Source organism: Plectrocnemia conspersa, unplaced genomic scaffold (assembly GCF_051122295.1).
Source record: "Plectrocnemia conspersa isolate PC_06_02 unplaced genomic scaffold, ASM5112229v1 ptg000002l, whole genome shotgun sequence".
Lineage (NCBI taxonomy): Eukaryota > Metazoa > Arthropoda > Insecta > Trichoptera > Polycentropodidae > Plectrocnemia > Plectrocnemia conspersa.
In genome coordinates, this window is record NW_028277166.1 from 1,941,640 (window position 1) to 1,962,543 (window position 20,904).

The window sequence follows — 20,904 nt, forward strand, 5'->3', positions numbered from 1 at the left end:
GGACCTCGACGTCTGACATTTTCCGTTTGTTATTGTACAATTCGTGCGTCTGACAATAACCACTATTTATACGTTAAATAATGTAATATATTGAATAATATAAAGAAACGTTGATTCAAGAATGGCTCAAGATTTATATAATTCGCTATCGAGATTGATTTTAATCAGTGAGTACAAGAACTGAATATGACATAACCTAAAAAAAACGGCTACATAAAAAATTTATATTATTTCAGGCAAAGATAAAGATTTCAATGAAATATTAGACGAAAACATAGCAGAGACTTTAAAGCTACTTAATTTAGACCATGCAGATGTGTTTAATTGCCGATATTTCGACGAATCCAAATTCAAATGCTACGAAGAAGACAGCATTCAATGGAAATTTGTATCTCTCATAAGTTATATATTATTATGCTTAGAAAACGAACTTCAAAACAATTTTAATGAGTTGCTCAGTGTAAATTTTCAAAAATGTATAAAAGCTTCTTTAGAATTTGTCGTTCCGATGGGTATATTACCGACTCTCATTCCCGGCATTGGAGTTTCGATTGAAAAGAGAAGCGAATTTGCTCATTTATACAACAAAGAAGATCTAAATCCGATGCAGAAGTATGATAGATTAAAATCTATGTGCAATTTGTTCGATTCGTTGTCTGAAAATGCAGATTTAAAGACAATTATTTATGCGAATTTTTTAAAAGATTACTTAGCGGCTTTGTATCAGCTAGGATACGCCCCGATTGTGAAGCCCGGCGTTTCTAAATTGTACGATGAATCCGAATTTACAATGACAGATGAATTATGGAACTCGTTACAAAAAGAGCAAGTCTATTACAGAACGATCTTAGATACGATCATTTCTAAATGTTATAGACCTTTGATTATCCGAGAACTTTTGGTTTTACAAGGCGTTAAAGATCCGCCTCCTCCGACTTTCATGAGAAAGGTTTTAAGCCGAGAACTAAGCACTATTTTAGTGTCTAAAGAAGGACTATTGCATACAATGAGATGCTTCTTCGATGGTTCTAACATTGATATTGGAAGTCAATGGAAGCACATAGATATGATTAAACGACTGATTTCCGTTAAGCACGGATCTTTGACTATTGAAGATTATTTATCAAATATATGCAACCAGATGAAAAATATAATTGAATCACAATCGAATAATGATTATATTATTGTAACAGCTTCATGCACTGCTAATCTATACGAACAGTATCCGGAGAATGAATCTATCTTGGAAGTTATATATACCATAATTAAACCATTATTGTTTACGCAAAATGATGAATTAATTAATGGTACATTATTATTATCTTCTAACGAAGTAAATAAGTTAGTCAGATCACTAGATTTGTGCTTCAATCAAACGAAATTAAGTTTACCGGCTCATCTATTAACTCCGATTGTCTATCATATATTTGGATTGAGAGTTTTCTGTCCTAATATGAAAAACGAACTGGATAGTTTATTATTAAAGCATTTCATGTCTAAGAATTGCCGCCCGAATGATTGGTTTGATACATTGATATTCAAAAAAGCTCATAAAGAAATCATTATAAATGAACACGTCTTATTTGAAGCGACTCAAGATGGCATTCAAACTAAATATGCATTAAACGAAGGTAATATAACCGTAGAAGCTGCCGTTAATTGTATTCTGGAGATCTTAGAAGAACGTCCTTTTAAAAAGGAATTGGCGCACGCTTTCTATGTATTTTGTCTCACATCTTTGATGAAATTAAGCGAAGGAAATAAATCATCGAAAGAATTGCTGATAAACGAAGATGAAACATGCGATTTGATCAGCAAGGAATCCGAGTATCTATTGATTTTGTTAAAAACTCTGGAAAAACTGACAGGGATTGAATCGGTCTTAGATTCTTTCAAAGATGATCCGAGTCTTATCGTTGAATTTATAATATCGTTTTTGAACGAATACTCGAACAGTCTCGATAAAGGTACATCGTTTAAGAATGAAGAATGCGTAATGATATGTTTGATGCTATTCAGTTTATTATTAGGAGAGAATCCAAATAATAACGTTATACAATCGTCCATGAAACGTATAAATCTATCTTTGAGTGTTATCAAAGAAAAATGTAAGAACGATGGTATATTATTTATTTGTAATGAAATTGATTCAATTTCATCGTATGGTTCTCCTTCTAAATCTTTGAAGGAGATTACTGAGTTTGAGAAGGCTGTGAATGAGATTTGTGATCCACTTTTACCAGTGAGAGCTCACGGGATGATGCATTTGACGAAATTGATTGAAGAAAAGGATGTGGAAACTATTTCTAAGAAGCATTACGTCCAATGTATATTTGAGGTGATTATTATATATTTATATTTCAATTTAATATTACTTACTATTGTTTGAAATACATTATGGTATCTATCAAAATGGCGGGGTTGAGAAAGGTTTTGGATGACTCAACGATGAGTCACCCCTTATCTATATTTTACTAGAAGCAGTTTGGCGTGACATATATAAACCACAATACATTCGCTCTATCTTTAATTCCTTTACTTGCATATTTTTTTTATTTATAACTGCTCCCATTTTGTAAACTTTCTGCATACATATTATTATCTAAAAATATAGGCATAATCTTACTGTCCTTTCTGGAACGGAGTTCTGACATTTTTAAAAAATCTCTACCCAAAGAATATGAGATGTATTATTTTGATCAATTAGAGCTGATGGGGCGTAAATAGAGTATGCAACAAAATTCCATTTACAAAAATTGTCTTCTATAGTTTATTTTTTAATAGAGTAAAGAATTTTTCATTTTCTTAAATGGCCGCTATTTTCAAATTAGATGGCGAATCTAACTGGCTAATGGTGTGAAAGAGTGCTTTTCTGCAACAAATTTGCAATGAAATTATATTTATATAAAAAGTACTTACTATTCGAATAAATCGATCTTTTACAGTGCCTTTTTTGCTACCTGTAGCATGTATCAATCGGAAAAATGGGTTTTATATTATAAATCGATTATTTTTTTATCTGGAATCTGCATTTATGTAACATAAATTTTTGGTTGATTTCTTAATGCAATTTTTTAAATTATTTTAGGAAAATCTGAAGAGCGATGATTCATACATTTATCTAACTGCAATTAATGGGTTAGCCGCATTAGCTAATTATTCAACAGAAGACGTTTTAGAAGTATTGACCAGAGAATTCTCAGATACCAAGAAGGAATTGAAAGGAATGGCTGATGAAGAAAACGATGCTGTACAAGTTAGGATGAAAATAGGAGAAGTGCTCGTAAAAGTCACTAAGAATTTAGGTAATGTTCTACTTATAAATTATAACAATCGGATGATGTTTTAATAATATTTATTAAATTTTAAGGTGATATGGCAGCGAATCATAAATCTTTATTATTGAACACTTTCTTATGCGGATGTAAAGATTCCGATCCTCTATTGAGAGCTTCGTCTTTATCAAACCTCGCTGAAGTATCAAATGTATTGTCATATAAATTAGGACCAGTTTTATATGAGGTAATTTTTTTATGGAAAAAATATGTTATTAAATTATTATATTTATTGTAATATTCTTTTTAGATGTTGAATTGCATCAACAGCATATTAGAGACGGACAAATCGCAAGAATGCCGACGAGCTTCAGTTCTTGTGGTGTCCAGCTTATTAAAAGGATTGGGAAGAGAAGCTTTGTATTTCTTGAGAGAAGCTCTGTTGCCGATTTATAGAACGTTGAAGAAGTTGTACAGTAACGAAGCTGAAGATCATACTGTGAGACTCCACGCTCAGATAGCCTTGGAAGAATTGAACAATATTGTGAGAGGAATGATATTCTCGCCGGTCAAGTTGGAGAAGAAGATCGTTATCGAAAAACCTTTATAAAGTAAATATAATAAAACAACGTTTTATAATGCATATGTATTTTTTTTATTGTTTCATTTCTTTGGTTTTATAAAACTAAACTTACACTATATCTTATAAATCATATTTTAATTGGAACAAATATTAGTTAATATATTTTTAAATCACTTAAAAATATAAATTATTTTATTTTATAACACAATTTTCTCTAATGAAATATATGACTAATATTAATTATGAGAATCTTAATTGAGGTTATATTTATTATGCTATGTCATTTTTGATCTAATAAATTTTGCATTAAAAATTATAGCGTAAGTATTAAAGGAAAATTGTGGAAAAAGCATGTTAATTGATGTTTTATTGAAGAGCACTTTTAATTACGTTGGCTTTTTGTGGATTTTTTGCTAATGCTATATAATATATAGATCACTGTTCTCTTCATAGATATTTTATATCAATCTGAAATTTTGAAGCTATATATGCTATATGTAGATTTGAGCTTTTGTCCCAATATACAAGTATTTATATATATATTATATTTTGTAAAACATTGTGTGATTTTAGTAACTGATAGATGGTTTATTATATAGATCTCCATAATTATTTGATCCTTTAATTTCTAGTATTGCTTATAGAGTATATAAAGTATTAATAATAAATGAAAGTCAAAAATATTTGTACATTTTTGATGTTAAATTGAGACTAGTCTAAAAAAACTAGTGTAGGAGAAAATTCATATTATTGATAAAAAAAAGAATCTAGATTAGGGTTTTTGATTCAAAAATTTTAATTCCCAGAACATATTTTGTAAAAAAATGTCAACGTTAAATATGATACTTTTTTAAAAATTCGATCCCAACTATGATTTATGTATAGTTTATGACTGTTAGTAACCTTTTGTCGTTCACCAAAACGGTGACAACTTCTCTCGATGCGGGAATTCAAGTAGACGTCATGTATACAGATTTTGAGAAAGCCTTTGACAAAGTTTGTCATAGGTTATTATTAAAAAAATTGTCGAACCTCGGTTGCTCAGATAATTTAACTCGGTTATTCTTGAGCTATTTAAGCAATCGTAGACAGTTTGTAACCTATGGTGGACGATTGTCAAAAGAATATTTTACCCCTTCGGGGGTTCCTCAAGGATCCAATCTGGGACCTCTGCTTTTTGTGTTATTTATAAATGACATAAATACAGCAATTAAAAATTCAAGTTTTTTTCTGAACGCAGATGATTTAAAATTATTAAAATGCATTCGATCTGTTGTGGACTCCTTCTCTCTACAAAGTGATATATTATACTCTCTGTGGAGATGGGCTTCCATTAACCATCTGCCCTTTAGTGTCGGAAAGTGCCTTACTGTGTCATTTTATCGATCCCGTTCGCCATCAGCTTATTTCTACCATCTCGGTGGTAACATTTTGACTAGAGAAACTTCCACTAAAGATCTCGGAATCACTTTCGAGAGCAAATGGAGGTTCTCTCTACACATACACGACGTCTGTGATAAATCTTCCAAGATGCTTGGCTTTTTTATGAGGAATGCCTTTCACTTTGACGATCTGTCAGTTATTTGCATCCTCTATGACACCTTAGTTCGTAGCATTCTTGAATCGGGATCTATAATTTGGAATCCCCGAATAGCCGAATATTCCCTTTTAGTGGAAAAAATTCAAAAAAGGTATTTAAGATACCTGTACAAAAGGGCATTTGGTTATTATCCGTACTTATATCCCAGCGCCTTTCTTTTAGGAGCGTTGGGATATGATTCGCTGAGTTCTCGCAGAAAGCTGTATGTCGCTAAGCATTTTTTCAAATTACTAAAAGGTGCTGTCGACAATCCAGCTATTCTCGAGGAATTCCAGTTTTGGGTTCCGGAACATTTTCGAGAATCACGATCGAGACCTCTTTTAATGGCCGTTAGGGCTAGGACATCCGCACTTGCCGACTCGCCTATAGCTGTGGCCATCCGGCTCCTTAATACGCTGGCATTACATATTGACTTATTTAATGTTAGCTACGAGGATCTGATCCAGTTTGTATCATTTAATTTTAATATTTTATAATTTTTTGTTATGCTTAAGTATTGTTATATTTATGTATATATACGTTTTTTTTTATGTTTTATAAATTTAAAATTTGTTTTCGACCATCGTGGCGCATTGGGGTAACCTATTAGGCCACGATGGTCTTAATTTAATCTAAAAAATAAAATAAATTAAAGGAGTAGATAGATGCAATTTTTATAAGAGATCTAAATAAGTAGGAGTGAAATATCTTTTTTCATCAGTTAACATGTTCCTTCCATCTTCACATATTGATTAATTACATAATCACGCTGATAATTTAAAATGCAAATTTATAAACCAAGTGCAATACTACGACAACTAAGCTTCTGAAGTATTGTCCGAAATGATCGTTTGTCGATTGCTATCTCCGCAATGACCGCATTCTGAAAGCGATATAGAATAAATAGATCCAGAATCTGATTGATTATCCAAAGGTTGAACTGTATATCTGGAAGTTATCGAATCGTTTGAAGCAATGGATATAGTGTCTAGGTCGGTCTTTGATCCTGGTATGACTTTCCAGACGAGCAAAGCCATGCCGGCAACTCCTGCCACTATCAATATTATAGTCATAATCTTTTGAGTCATACTCGCTGTAATAAATACAAAAATCATTATTCATATTCGTATTGATGCACTATTCACAAAAAAACATACGTGAAGCTTGATCGGCTATTCTTGCATCTACTCTCGGTGAATTGATATCGTTGATTGAATCGTCAATGCTATCATACGGTTCAACGGATCCGGGAGCGTGTGGTCTATAATATCTAACGTTTGGAGAAGAACCGCTCGTCGGTAAGTTTATACCGGCTCTCACCGTTAAAGTTTCAGGTTTATAAGAGCATAGTATCAAAAATCTGTAAAAAACCGAATGTATTTTAATATTATTTTTTTTAAATTAATTTCAGATTGTTACCGTCTTGTGCTGTGCGTCAAGATGGGCAGGTTTTCTTGAACGATCACAAAAGTAGCTACGGTTGTTTCGTTAACATCGCTTCCGCACTCTTCGTGATCGATCCTCAAAGTATAAGTATCTCTGCTGCTACCGGCGTCACCTGATACGGCGCATCTTTCACCATCGGCTGCTTCTACGGCTATTCTTCCACCGAAATAAGGACCGGTGGATACTTCTACTTCGCTGGCATGCGGCAGACATTGTGTGGCTCGTGCGGAAACTATTATTGTGTATAAAATAAGGGTTGTAAAATAAAAGGCAGCAAACTTCAATTAAATAAAAAATAACATATTATCTTATAATTTATCAGCTTATTACGTATATAGAAAATCAATAATATGTTTTATAGTATCAGGAATGATTCGATGTAGCTTTTTACTTTAAATACTAGCTTCATCTTTACAACCCTTATCGTATTGAATGTTACTATATTAATCAATTAATTATAATAATCGTACTGACATCCTTTAGTGGGTACTATGATGCTCTTCGTCGAATTTGCATCTTGATCAAATGATTTCCTTTCTCTGTGTGAATTCATTGGATGAACTTCAAACGAATACGTCGTAGACATACGTAGATTGCTTATTTTTGTCGAAAAGGTACGTCCATTTCTTCCTTTTTTGCGATCGGTCACTCTCAACAGTCCCGATACTTGATTGCTCGTCTCGTCCATGGCTTCCACAATCTGGAATATAATTAGTATTAATTGTCCGTCCTGAGGAAAATTATAGAACTATAGAAAGATAAACTTACCATCGTACGGCATCGGTGAGCTCCCCATGCTTGCAATTCGCAATATCTTATCAGGAACTTCACGGCATCTTGATCGGTCGGTGTTCTGTCGTATTCCCATCTTAAAGCAACATCTCTAAAGTCCGGCTCTCCTATCAAGTGTAACACTTCTGAAATGTGAGAATGAGACGTTAGAATCTCAAATACACAATGCGACATTAGGCGAATTGTTGAGTTAAACTCTGAGGCGTTTAGTGTTTTATTACGGACTTTTTGACCTCAGAAGTTCGGGCGATTAAGATTCTGGAGTGCACTTCATAATGAGCATATTAGGCGAACAATAGAACAATGGAAATTTGCTGCATGAAAATTTTTTGATACTTCCTCTTAATTGTAATATTATGCGGTGAACTTTTTGTATTATTTTTTGATGTATTGTATGTGTATATTCGAATAAAATAATCAATATAATCTGTAACACATTCTTTTAACTATAATAATTACATTAATCTGTTTGTAGTTAAACCCATGAAACTTACAACTATAGTTTTGCTGTTTAAAATATTAATTATCGATCCTTGTAATATTTATAGATTAATTCAATCAAACTAGAGTTGTATACATCGAAAAATCAATTAAAATCTAAACATACAATAGTTATAGAACTTTATCATTGATTTAACTGATAATTTACTACTCCAAAGATATTTTAGGAAGTCATAGTGTTTCAAATCTGTTTGATGTGAATTCAAAGGTAACCAGAATTTACAAATAATTATTAACTAAGGTGTTTATGGTTTATAAACATTTGTTTTTAACAATTTTTATTTATTTTAATAAATAATTTCAATTAAAAAAATACTCTATTTTACCTAAAACTGTTATTTTTATTAATACTGTAAATTTTGAATAGTTTAAAATGCAAACAGTTCTTTGTGTTATAAGCCGTATATAATATAATAGTATATATTATTTCTGCAACGTATAAAGTTTATATTAAGATTTATTTATTGATGTAAATCTACAGTTTTAACATAAAGGCATTAGCCTTATAAATTATCAGCCTTTATAACAATAATTCATATAACTGACATAATCGAAGTCTATCAATAAGATAAATCTATTTTTAATAATTGATATATTTATTATTATTATCAACTCAAGTGTTAATTGATACAATTGAATTATACTGTGGAATGTAGCTATTTGATTTATAAGCTTAGACTTCTAGCGATGTGCTATAAAGGTCACATGTAATAAACCTTTCAAATCAATCGTAATTATTTAGTACTGTAAATCTACATTTGTAACACAACAGGCGTTATCTAATGCGTTTCCAACGTGTATAACAATAATTCGGATATATAATAGATATCTGTTTTTTATAATTTTAATCTATCTTGAACTGTCTTTATTTTTATACAAAGCAAACTGAATCTTTTTAGTTTTTTCTATGACATTGTTTATTTTGAGCTATCTACTTTTAAAGCTAGAATTACTACCCTTTAAAATGCTAAAAATAAAGTGTTTATTTTATGATTCTCTTTTGGCGACCGTTCGCTAAATATGACAACGACGTTTTTTGGAACCAAATTTTAAACTGCTTTTAACGTTTTCTGGGCCTACTTTACAACTGATTTTCTAACAAGATTAAAAACCTTTCTAGGAAATATAAACAGCATTGAATTATTTGAAGACCTTTAGATTAATCACATTTTTCTGAATACTTATGGAAAATCCCTTTCCCTTACTAGTCGCAAGAGGAGTTGCAAGATATGATTGTATGTGGTATTCCTATAGCTTTGCATTTCACTGTAACGTTACGCAGTAATAATTCGACGGCTTCTTCAATGCCCTGTAGATATTAGTCTTGTGATTGTTAAAGGCAGAAAATAAGACACTAGCGGTATTTGTACTCTCAACGCTCTTGTTAATCCAAGTTTTACCAACGCGCGCTATGACAAATTATAGCAAATTTTATATCAATATAAGGGTTAGGTAAAAATAGTAACAGTAAGTAATACTTTTTAAATGCTTATGCAAATACTTAGTTATTAAGTGAATTACTGGTTTGCACCAGATTGAATTGAAAATATAAATTATAAGCTTATGAACAAATTTTAATAGCGGCGCCCCTGTAAGGAAGCTGCGGTATCTCACGGCGCTGCGACTTACTTTTTTCAGATACTGCTTTATATTTAAGAAGTCAACGATTTGTTTAAGTGACTTATGCATTAACTTCTATAAATAGATAGCATGAAACAACTACAGATAAAAATATTTTTCATGTAACAATGAGCAATCTGAAGTGAAATTGTCCAAAATGTGTCACATCTAATTGTGGTAAAAATATGTGCAGAACAAGTTAGGGGTTAGTTTGAGAAAAATATGAAGCTCATGAAAATGCAATGTGTTATTTATTACAATGAAATATATTATTCACCAACAGGTACTTTGTGGGAAATATTTCAATCTAAAATGTAATATTGCACCAATTGTGTCAGCGGTCTTTATTACTTTTTTATTAGGGATCCTGACAGCAGTTCAATGGTTAAGTCATGGTAATGTTTTATTATGATTTTTTGAACTCAGAGGAAAGATTGAAATTTTAATTTTGATTGGTTCACCATTCATGTATTTTCGGTAGGTATATTAGTAAAATAATATACAAACTCCATTTTTTATCTTTAAATATGTATAGTAAATTTATTTATTATTTAGAATTTAATATTTACAGGAAAACAGCGATAGAAATGCTCTCTCCAGTGAATGTCGTGCTCGTGAAGCCGAGATAATTGATTTTCAATGGCGTGAGGTCATTCCTTGAGCTGACATGTCAATCACGACGACACGAGTTTTTTTTCTAATTCGTGTTGGATTTTTTTTGAGACTGATACAACAAAAAAACGATGATATAATCGAAGAACTGGGTATCGTGAGAATCTCAGTTATTGTTCTACGCCGATGGTTGCCGCAAGAAATGGATTAAAATGAATCGCGCCTAAGGCACTGACCCTAAATCGATGGACTATGAAAATCTGTGTTGTAATCATAGTTAAAAACACGCCTTGATCTTTTAGGCTATTAAGAATTTTAATGAAGAGGTTTATCTAGTATTTTTTGGTATGAATTTTAAAATTTGATTCGTTGATTATTATAGGCATATATAACAGTTAATGAATACTTTTTATTCGTTACAGATGATTAAGATCTAGAATAAGCAGTTAAAACGGCATTGATATTAATTTAAAAATTAAACTAGCACTAACGAGTGATTATTTAATGAAAAAATTAAAAGTTCACTAGAAGCAATGCTCTTTTCAAGTAACACATTGTCGTGGATCATACGTGGAATTTTGCATATTTCAAAGGTTAGTGAAATATGCATGTTTTGAATGTTAATGATACATGAGAAGAACTAGCGAGTATACTTTTAGTAAAGACGTATTTTATATTTAACATAAAGTTACAGAATTATACATAATAAATTTCATTGAAATACATGGTTCATGAGCTTCATTAAGATGTGTGTGTGAAAACGCCTTAATAAGAGGCGAAAAGTGTTAGCAAGGCAAATTTTTAATGAGGTGACTAGAGAATTACTGACCTCTAAAGACAACCATTCACAGACTTATTTAAGGTAGTGTCGGGTTCATCAATTGGACCTCTCAAATCCATATACGTAAATCGGCGACAAGATAAACAGACAGCAGGCATCTTTTACATACAATGAAGAGATTAAATCTGCAGGTCTTAAACGGTCATTAATGAGCCAAATTTATGAGAATCTAAATATTATGCTATTAATATATAATCATTGGCGACAAAGCAAATCGCTAAATAAAAAAATAATAATAAAATTTGGCAAATGATACGAAGTATTAAACGGCTAAAAGAAAACAAAAAAACTGAGCCAATATTACGATATTAAGCCATAAACATCGGCAGGTCAAGTTGTCTCTTTTGTCATACCGACATGTCATAAAAGTATAAATTTGTTACGTGCAAAATATTTTATTAAAAAATACTATTCAAATAGTTGCCGAAATATTATATTATCGAATAGTAGAAAAAACCGAATAAATTAAAATAATGAATATATTTAAATTTTGGTTAGAATGTATGGTCTTAAAGATCGAGTTGAACTTTTGGGGAGTCAATGTGACCGGATCATACAATGAAAGTAGAAGCGGTTTCCATAAATAATCTGATCTATATGGAAATTTTCTTATTAAGAAAAAAACATTTATTTATATAATTTAAAATATATGAAGCACTTAATAAAAACTTATACCTTACGTGTTAAAAGACTGTTTGTGCAAATAATTAAACATTCTTTTAAAAAACAAAGATCTTAAATAAAATATATAGTGGTATAAAGTAAGGGTACCGTTGCACCGCAATTTTGAAAAATCGACCAACTTTACGTGCTATACCTTTAGATCTAATTAAGATCGTGCAAGACCAGATCAGCTGATGCAGCTTTGAACCGGTTCTTCAGAAAAGCCCCTATAATGGTCATCGGTCTTATATCTATGGCTCGCTGTTTCGCTATTAAATCATACTTGTGCCCTAGTGAATAATAGGCGATTGGGAGATATGCCTTTATAATTACAAGCACGACTAGTTCCGATACTTCAAATATGGAAATTGATGGGTACAAGACCGTGAAGTACGGGAAATTACAGTCTCAGATGCAGCCACACAGCTGGGGAGGTCAAAATCAGACTGTGGGACTCGAGAAAAATTGGACGGAGCCGAATGACCTATTGTGGTAGGTAAGAATTAATAATTTATAGCATTTTATTATGGTGACCTTAGATATGTGACTTGAATATTATACTGTTGTGCAATACTGTGAAATAATTTTTAGCTTTATTGCCGCAAAGATAAAATAAGTTCATATGTAAAATTACACATTGATGTTTTGACATGTGTCAAATTATAATCAAAAAATTTTTAGGAAAATTAAAAAAAAATCTTAAAATCGAGACTATGATATAATGTAAAGTAAACGAAATATCTTATCTTTTTGGCATACAATCTTACAGTGAATTTTATTGAAAATATATCTAAACTAGCTGTCGGTGTCTCACTGGTGCGAGGTACCGCAGCACTGTGGTGCAAATTGACAATCTATAAGACACGCTTATTACCTCATAATCTATATTTTTTTCACAAATATGACACATATATTACAGTATTTTTTAATAATTTTTAAAAATAAAATAAAAATATTTTTTGATTACATAAAGCTATGTTTCAACCTGTATTTTGTCTTAGTACTTCCTACAAAACATGTCTTACAAAGTAGTTTCAAAGCGTTTTATTTGCTCGAATTATCATAAAACCTCATCAATAGAATCGTCTTCACGTTTCTGTCATTAAAGTAAACTTGAGCGTCTTTGGCCGGAAAGAGTTAACACTTAACCGCCATGTATAGTCACGAGAGGATCGATACCATCCGTTCATCAATCTAAAATTGCCATCGCATAATGCGTTACTATTATTATTATTAATTTAGCAACGAACGCTTCCTATTTTCTAACGGACCAATTTGAGTCGAGATAGTAATTTAACGAATCGGCTTGCTCTCCTACGGTTCGGCGTCCCTGATGTATAATTATATAATAATAAGAACAAACCGTTTTAATATGCGAAACGAATCGAGTAATGTGTAATGTAATAATTTTGACCATATACACGTAATAAGAAATTTCATTAAATTTATGTCATTATTATTACTTCTTCTTGTATCAGCATAGCCTAAAATAACATACGCTCAATTGTATTATTAGTGTTATGTTAGGCGGTTGGGTATTGAAATTATGACTTAGGACTCGTGAGAGTTTAGCTGAACTCGCACCAAGCGGAGTTACGCCAAATACCGACAAACGACTCTAAGAAGAAGCAGCCGGTTTCTACTTCACGTCAAAATAAAATTCAAAAGTTCATCATTTAAAGATTTGAAAATTGTTGTAGAAATAATAACAAATAATAATAGCAATAACATTGAATTTATGATATAAGGTAAACCACAATTAATCATACAAACACTTGTACAATTTAGCTGCATCTGCTTTTCTATCTCAAACGATCTCGTTTGAATTTTACAGTTTCAATGGTTTCAATTGTAGGGAAATGGTTTATAGAGCACGCGTTTATAGCAATCGCACGCCATTGAAAACCGGTCATTACTAGTGCACTTCTTGCACATAGACACACGATCTTAATGTGTCTATATGTTCCTAAAGATCGAATCCAGTCTACGGCACACGAAAGACACAGTAATATTATGAATGACCCGAGGCGAATCTGCGAATCTATTAAGTACGCTTTACAGCCAAGTTTCCACTTTTATAGGCGGAATGAAAGGGCAATACCGATTGAATGTCTTTGAAGACCGTTAAAATGGCAAAAGGGGCATTGAAACGTTCAATTCGGGTGGGCTCTTTGAGACTGTGTGCGATTTATAATTTGTCGGATGTGATTAAATGGCGATTGATCGTTTAATGTTTTGCGATACGGATATAAATTCTAATCTGACGAATTAATGGTTAAAATCTGGTTTATTAAAGGTATTTTTTTTATAAGTAAAGTTCACTTTTGCCTATATAAAAAAATAAAAGATTTTATTTCCGTTCAGCTGGACTTTTGGCCGGAGGAAAATTACTTCACACACCAGCGTGCTGATGCATGTAATTCAGAAAAATTAATTTTAGTTGCCTTAAAACAACTTTTTTAAACTTGTTCTTTACAGACATATCTATAATTATTTTTACAAAAAATGTTTTTAAATGTTCACCTCTTGTAAAAGAGTTTCTTGTGTTTAGGAACTAATCTACTTGTCAGTTTAAATAAGTAACAAGGTTCTTCGTTTTAAATTTCTTATATGTAAATTAAATTTTTGATTGCAAGATTGATTTTCGCTTCGACCAGCGAAACATATCCGAAGGTCGTTAATGCAAAGGGGTGGTTTTTATGCTGTAGATGCATTGTCTATTGCGTACTTATGCACAAAGGGTAGTTTTTCTAGTCAATGTGAGCATTTAATGGGCGTGGTAATGGAGTCTGCTAAGTCACGCTCTTGTTAGTTAAACCTTTTGTCTAAATGAGTTGTTATTTATTTTTCTTGCGTACAAAATTGTCGTTTGAATCACCTTAGCGTTACATGCGCTACTGGGTGGACCCCTCATAAAATACATGTTTGGCAAAATTATACTTGTAAAACTTTGTCTATAAAATATTAATTATAGGAAGCCCTGAATAAGAATTCCGGCATTTATACTCAACGCGTGAGAAGTCTCAGTTTCCGGGATGTGCCACAATAATTGCCATCTGTATGGCAGTTTAACTCGTTTTTCTATTTCGGTTTACTTATCTGCTTGCTTAAAGATTACACCGAGATAAACCAATTCAATAATTTAATATAATACATAAATAATCGTCGTTCGCTTACTGGAAAAAAGAATCATTCCGCTCAGCGGAGTGAACTTCTCCCCCCGTTTCTACGCTTGACTAAACATTATTAAATTCGCAATTTATAAATACGGTTCGCGTTCATCCATCATCCTCCCGGTTGCCTGGACCAATATTGTTCTAAACGTGAAGGCTTGCGAGACAAACGGGATATTACGCGAATATAGTGGCATGATGCGACACAAAAGTTCACGGACTGACCTCACCGCGAGAGAGACGAGAATGATTCGTTCCCTTGACATTAGTTCTGCTTCTTCTTCTTCGTATCACCTATCTTACTATGTAACATTTACAGTTACATAGTAATCTGAATATAACATTGACTGTAAAATAGTGGTTTGATATTTGCATTCAACGCGTGTAAGAATCTTAAGATAATGTTTCATCAGGTCAAATTTTGCGATGAATCGTTGTATTAGAACTAACTGCATATACTAAAAAAAACTGTGATCTAGCGTGACTTTTCTGAATAACTTTTATATTTATTTATGAGAGCAGTATTGAATCAAAATGTTTGTATTATTATAGACGATTATTACTGATAATTTATGAGTTTTTTTTTAATTTCCAAAAAAAAATATATAATTTATTCATATTATTAACTAAATCTAAGAAAAATGTATTTAAAAAGCGTATAAATGAGTTGCTTCAAAATATTGTTGTATTTTATAAAATTAGAAATTATACAATTAAATTATTTTGCATTTTTTTTGTACAAATATATAAACAAAAATAAATATTAAGATATAGCATAATACAACTAATATTAATATTATTATTTTTCTTAAGTAGTAAATAGTAAAAAAGACAATATCAAATAATAACATTAAAAAAATTTAGAAAATTCAATAATCTAATATTTAGTTTTTTTATGATTTTTATCTAATTTTATTAAAGCACCTAAAGTTAATTAATAAAATATAAAAATAATATAGTTAAATAGTAAATTGTGAAGCAAGAAAGCAAGATTTCGAACGCGAAGCTCAAGTTGAAATGCGCAAAAATATGAGCGCAAAGCGTGATTTTATGAGCGCATAGTCCAATGCAGCGTTAGTAGGCCCATATATATATATATATATATATATATATATATATATATATATATATATATATATATATATGTAACTTGTTTCAATACACAGTCATCTTTGGTGTATGTGAAATAATACTTTTTTGTGGTCAAACAACGCTAACGACGACGATCGGCGGTACGTGTACTTTTTTATTACTAGATTTGCATAAAAATATCAAATTTGTGTACAAATATATTGCGTTATAGTACATAAACAAAATAATTCTTATTTTCATTCAAGTCTAATTATCAAATAAGAAATAAAATGATATTTTAATATTACATAATCAACAAAGATTTCACTTTTATACTTGCAAGACAATTTTCGTGTTTTGCAGATCTATCATGGCTCTAACTCTGAAAACTGTGTTTTATAGGATATAATACTAAAACTTTTTTTTTTGTCAAAATTCATTTTATATAAATTGTAGTTATGTAACATAACATTTAAGATGTATTTTCACGCTCAAAATCTTACTACTCGAATAATATTTTAATTATTACTAATTTATTATTACCAACAAAAAAGTGCTACGTTGTATTTAATTCTAGCATATAATAATGTTTTGTGCGATATTTATGAGGAGCTGGAAAAAATATGGGGAACGTGCTCATTTATTATGTGCAGCATAAATGTTTTTTTATTTAACAAAAAATGGTATAAAAATTAATTATATACTGTCTAGCCACGATGCTCAGATTTATAATAAAAAATAAAATAGTAGAGATTCAAAACGACATCGTTTGCTTGACTTTTTGATCATCATAAGTCATTGAACAATATACGCACATATACAATTATGCGAATTAAATACATCAATTAGCACCGAAAGAAGCATAAACATCTAGAGCTTAAGACCGACCCATCAAAATACAGTCAAGCAGTCTTTTCATTTCAATTGTTAAAATTTGGTTCAGTCCAGTCGCCAGTTTTAAGCCACCAAGACCTGTTCATGACACATAAAATTAAAGAGCACATCAAATATTATATATATATACAATCAAAATATTACGTTAATTTATAATATGAATCTTAAATTAATGCTTAAGGAGGCTTAAAAATACAGTTGTGGCGACCGTTCAATAAAAAATATGACGTTTCTATGAAGTAAATTTTGAACGGCGTCAAAGTTTCTCGAGATAATTTATTAGTTATTAAATTTTTTGAGGAAAAAATATAGTTCAAGGAGCTATTTTCTAGAACAATAAAACTGAGGCTTTCTATTATATCTATTTTAATAATACTAAGTCCTTATTTTATTGTGTTATACCGGGTTCAAATTTGTGCATGTGTGCATCTACAATATTACCAAAGTTCAGATGTCACACTGTATTAAGCTTTCTATATGCAATATCGGGCCAACTCTTGTTAAAGGATTAAATATACAGCTGCTGCATATCTAACTCTGTTCTAAGTAAAGAGAACTTATCTTCATTATACGTCGGTCGTTTCAGCTGATAACGACTGTAAAATTGCTCTTAAGTAACCGGTCTGAAAAAGCGAACCCATCATCGCTGTTGCTCTCGAGAAATAGACAATTAAAAGCGGTTATCTTTCTGAATATATACACTCTCTTTATGATTATTAAATTAATTAGTCTGTAGTGGTTTTCTGTACATCTTAATATAATATTATTAAATAAAAATATAAAATGACATAGTAATTTATTAAATGTGAGTATTACACTGTCGTATTAATACATAGTCTATTTTACAGTTAGATTAAATAGATACATACTGTTTTCATGTAAGAGATAAGGTTTCATAGCTGTTGATACATAGATTGATAGCTTGACCACACAACCATTTATAAACAACGGTTTCGTCTCAAAGTGATCCAAAGACCATGCACTAGTTAATGTACCAATCGCAGGTTAAACCCGTTGATTAAACCGACGGACCCGATCGAGTTTTATAACAGTTTATATTATGGAACGGTCTATTTATACTATAAGCTCTTAGTAATCATTACTTAAATAGCGTAAATTATGGATTATGGTTAGTAATATTTGATATGTTAATCAAATGGAATATAAATATAAACCAATAAAGATAAGATTTGAATCATCATGATTTGTTATTAATATAGTGTTCCAAAAACATATATTTTTTTGCTCATAAAATTTTATAACTGTAAGGTCGAGGTCACCGTTAAATAAGCGTCAAATTTATTATATTAATCCAACGGTCGCAAAAACCGTAAGGTGTTAAAATATTAGCTAACCGGTATTTGCGTATGATAAAAAATAACTAGCACAATATATAAAAAAGTTAAGTATAACTTCTTGTGATTTTATAAATCAAAGTTGTGATATACTGATATATGTATATTGAATCTAATGATTTATAATTTAATGATACAGGATTTTATTATATTTAATCAAGAAATCATAGTATGTGAAGCGACTGTTTTTGCGAATTTTTTTAAAGCAGAGTTTTTTATATAATATATTTATTAATTTTAATAATTTATATATTTCTCTAATAGCTAATTGAATAACATAAATATAATACAGAAAATTAATTTATTATTTTAATTCAGTAAGACTGCTTTTGTACTTCAATAGCCTGATTTGGTCCAGTCAGACCATCACTTTAAGTTGCCAAGAGTTTAATTTAAATTTATCACGTATATATGTATATCTCCATATAAATTGCATTTGCAGTGTGCTTTTAATAGGCTTGACAATTGCTCTGTATTAAAAAAAAAAATAAGAAAAAAAAATTAAGAGTCCAGTCTAATTTAAAAAAAAAATTTAAATTCCACAGGTAATGCGTTTGTCAAATAATATTACCGGTGTATTTTTGAGAACCTTAGTAATATTTAACGGCGTCATCTCTGTCAAAATGATATCCTGCGAGTTTACTGTGGCGTGACGCTGTTTGTGAGCGAAATAAAAGCCTTTGTGTTTCGTGAAATCATTTGCGCAGCATCCTCGTCGTGCGACAAAACAGTTTTATTGCAACATTTCAATTTAAATTACACGTGAGTTAAATGTACTCGTGTGCTCGTTCATATACATGTCTGTACTTGTGGTTGTAGCCCGTATTCATAGTTTATCTGAAATGTAGACGAAAGCGACAATATAACTTTCTGGGTTAAATTGTACGGTTAAATGTACTAAAATAATAATTGGACGGGTTTGGTTTTTCATCATGAAAAAAATATTGATATTATATAAGCTTCCCCTACTATCAATAAATAAAATAATATTTAAAAAAATATAAAATACTCTTTTTTATAGGTAATGAGTGCCGTTTTTTTAATGAAACCAAAAATGACTTTTAAATGTATATTTAAAAATTATTTCTTAAAAGTAAAATTATATTTAAACATAATTTTCTTCTGAAGATATAACCAATAAATTCCATTGTCATATAATATTGAATCAAAATCACAAGCACAATACACGAGTGATATAAGTTTAATAGAAGCTTGCTGCTATTGTTTGGCCAGGTTTAAGAATTTCGTATTACATAATACCTTTGCAATTTCGCCATACATATTTTAGTTTTTCCTACTTGTCTTTTAGATAACCATTGTATTTCATGACGAATATTGCCATTCAACACATATTTCTCATCTTAACCCATATACATTGACTTGAATTTGACTTATTTCTAAAACTACTAAAGTTAAATAATATTTTTTTATAACTGAAATAGTTTCAATTTTAATATCTACATCTATCTAAATGCTACGCGCTACAAGTAACAAAAAAAAAAATTAGTATAGACTCTAATAAAAAAGTATAAATAAAAAATTTAATATTTTTGTAATAGATAAGCTAAATAAATCTTGTTTTTATTAAAAAAAAAAAATTATTTAGCTTATTATTTATTACATTACATTTTATTATAGTGTAATAAATTTATATACTTTTTAAAATATATTTTAAAGTTACAATAAAAAATATTTTTATAAAATTAAGGAGTGACTGAAATTTTAATGAGGATTAGGTCACCATTCATGTCAAACTGCGTTATACGAGGTATGATCAAAATTTTTTTATAACAGCACCTGCTGACGCTACATCCATTTAAAGTAATAAGTTCGATAGCCTGATCAGTTGAGATAGTCAGTGTCAAGTTTGAGCAATTTGTGACTTGTCAGCAGCTGGCTGGCAAGTCACAAATACGGGGAATGATTTTTATAGCAGCAACTGATGCCGCTACGTTCATTTAAAGTTATAAGTCCGACAGTCTGATCCATTGAGATAGTCAGTGTCAAGTTTGAGCAATTTGTGACTTGTCAGCCAGCTTTCAGAGCCGGAAGAGTTAGATCATGTTTACCGTATCTGTCGAGCATCATGGATTTCGACCATCGCGTTAACATTAAGTTTTGTTTTAAGCTGAAAAAAGGTGCCAAAGAAGCTTATGTAATGTTAAAATCAGTGTATGGTGATAATGTGGTTACTCTGAAGACTGTTTACAAGTGGTATAAGCGATTTAAAAGCAGAAATGAGTATGTTGAAGACGAGTAACAGTCGGGACGTCCTTCGACCTCAAAAACAGACGCAAACGCGCATAATGGTTCGTTTAAACTATTCAAGAACTTACTGAAGAATTGAACGTATCGTACGGGTCCGTGCAAAGCATTTTAACCGATAATTTGCAAATGAGACGAGTGAGTGCAAAATTTTTTCCCAGACCTTTGACTTACAAACAGAAAAAATATCGTGTGTCAGTTTGCATGGAATTGATGGATCGTCTTGATTCAGAT

The 20,904-nt window shown here is 30.8% G+C and overlaps 2 protein-coding genes across 3 annotated transcripts in view; one reads left to right on the forward strand and one right to left on the reverse strand.

Annotated features, from left to right (window-relative positions):
* Positions 1-8,108, forward strand: Tango6 (transport and golgi organization 6). 2 transcript variants are annotated; one of them, XM_088205563.1, is made up of 6 exons: positions 1-167; positions 237-2,338; positions 3,089-3,305; positions 3,371-3,522; positions 3,586-3,886; positions 6,849-8,108. In XM_088205563.1, exons 1-5 carry the CDS (start codon positions 122-124, stop codon positions 3,883-3,885), a joined length of 2,817 nt encoding a protein of 938 aa, XP_088061689.1. In that variant the 5' UTR covers positions 1-121; the 3' UTR covers position 3,886; positions 6,849-8,108. The 2 variants fall into 2 exon arrangements, with proteins under 2 accessions (XP_088061689.1, XP_088061690.1); XM_088205564.1 differs by lacking the exon at positions 6,849-8,108 and having other exon boundaries at positions 3,586-3,918.
* LOC148237294 (uncharacterized) overlaps positions 6,128-20,904 on the reverse strand; it is a 24,108-nt gene continuing 9,331 nt past the window's right edge. Inside the window, exons 2-6 of the mRNA XM_088205565.1 lie at positions 7,652-7,800; positions 7,358-7,583; positions 6,857-7,115; positions 6,595-6,797; positions 6,128-6,530 (exon numbers count right to left, since the gene is read on the reverse strand). Of these exons, the coding sequence (XP_088061691.1) occupies positions 6,256-6,530; positions 6,595-6,797; positions 6,857-7,115; positions 7,358-7,583; positions 7,652-7,800 (1,112 nt within the window). The 3' untranslated portion in view covers positions 6,128-6,255. The remainder of the gene's footprint in view (positions 6,531-6,594; positions 6,798-6,856; positions 7,116-7,357; positions 7,584-7,651; positions 7,801-20,904) is intronic.

Coding starts and splice junctions, on each gene's coding strand:
- Tango6 (XM_088205563.1), top strand. CDS start 122: ATGGCTCAAGATTTATATAATTCGCTATCGAGATTGATTTTAATCA. Junction 3,306..3,370: donor AAAAGTCACTAAGAATTTAG/GTAATGTTCTAC, acceptor TTAAATTTTAAG/GTGATATGGCAGCGAATCAT. Junction 3,523..3,585: donor TAGGACCAGTTTTATATGAG/GTAATTTTTTTA, acceptor TATTCTTTTTAG/ATGTTGAATTGCATCAACAG.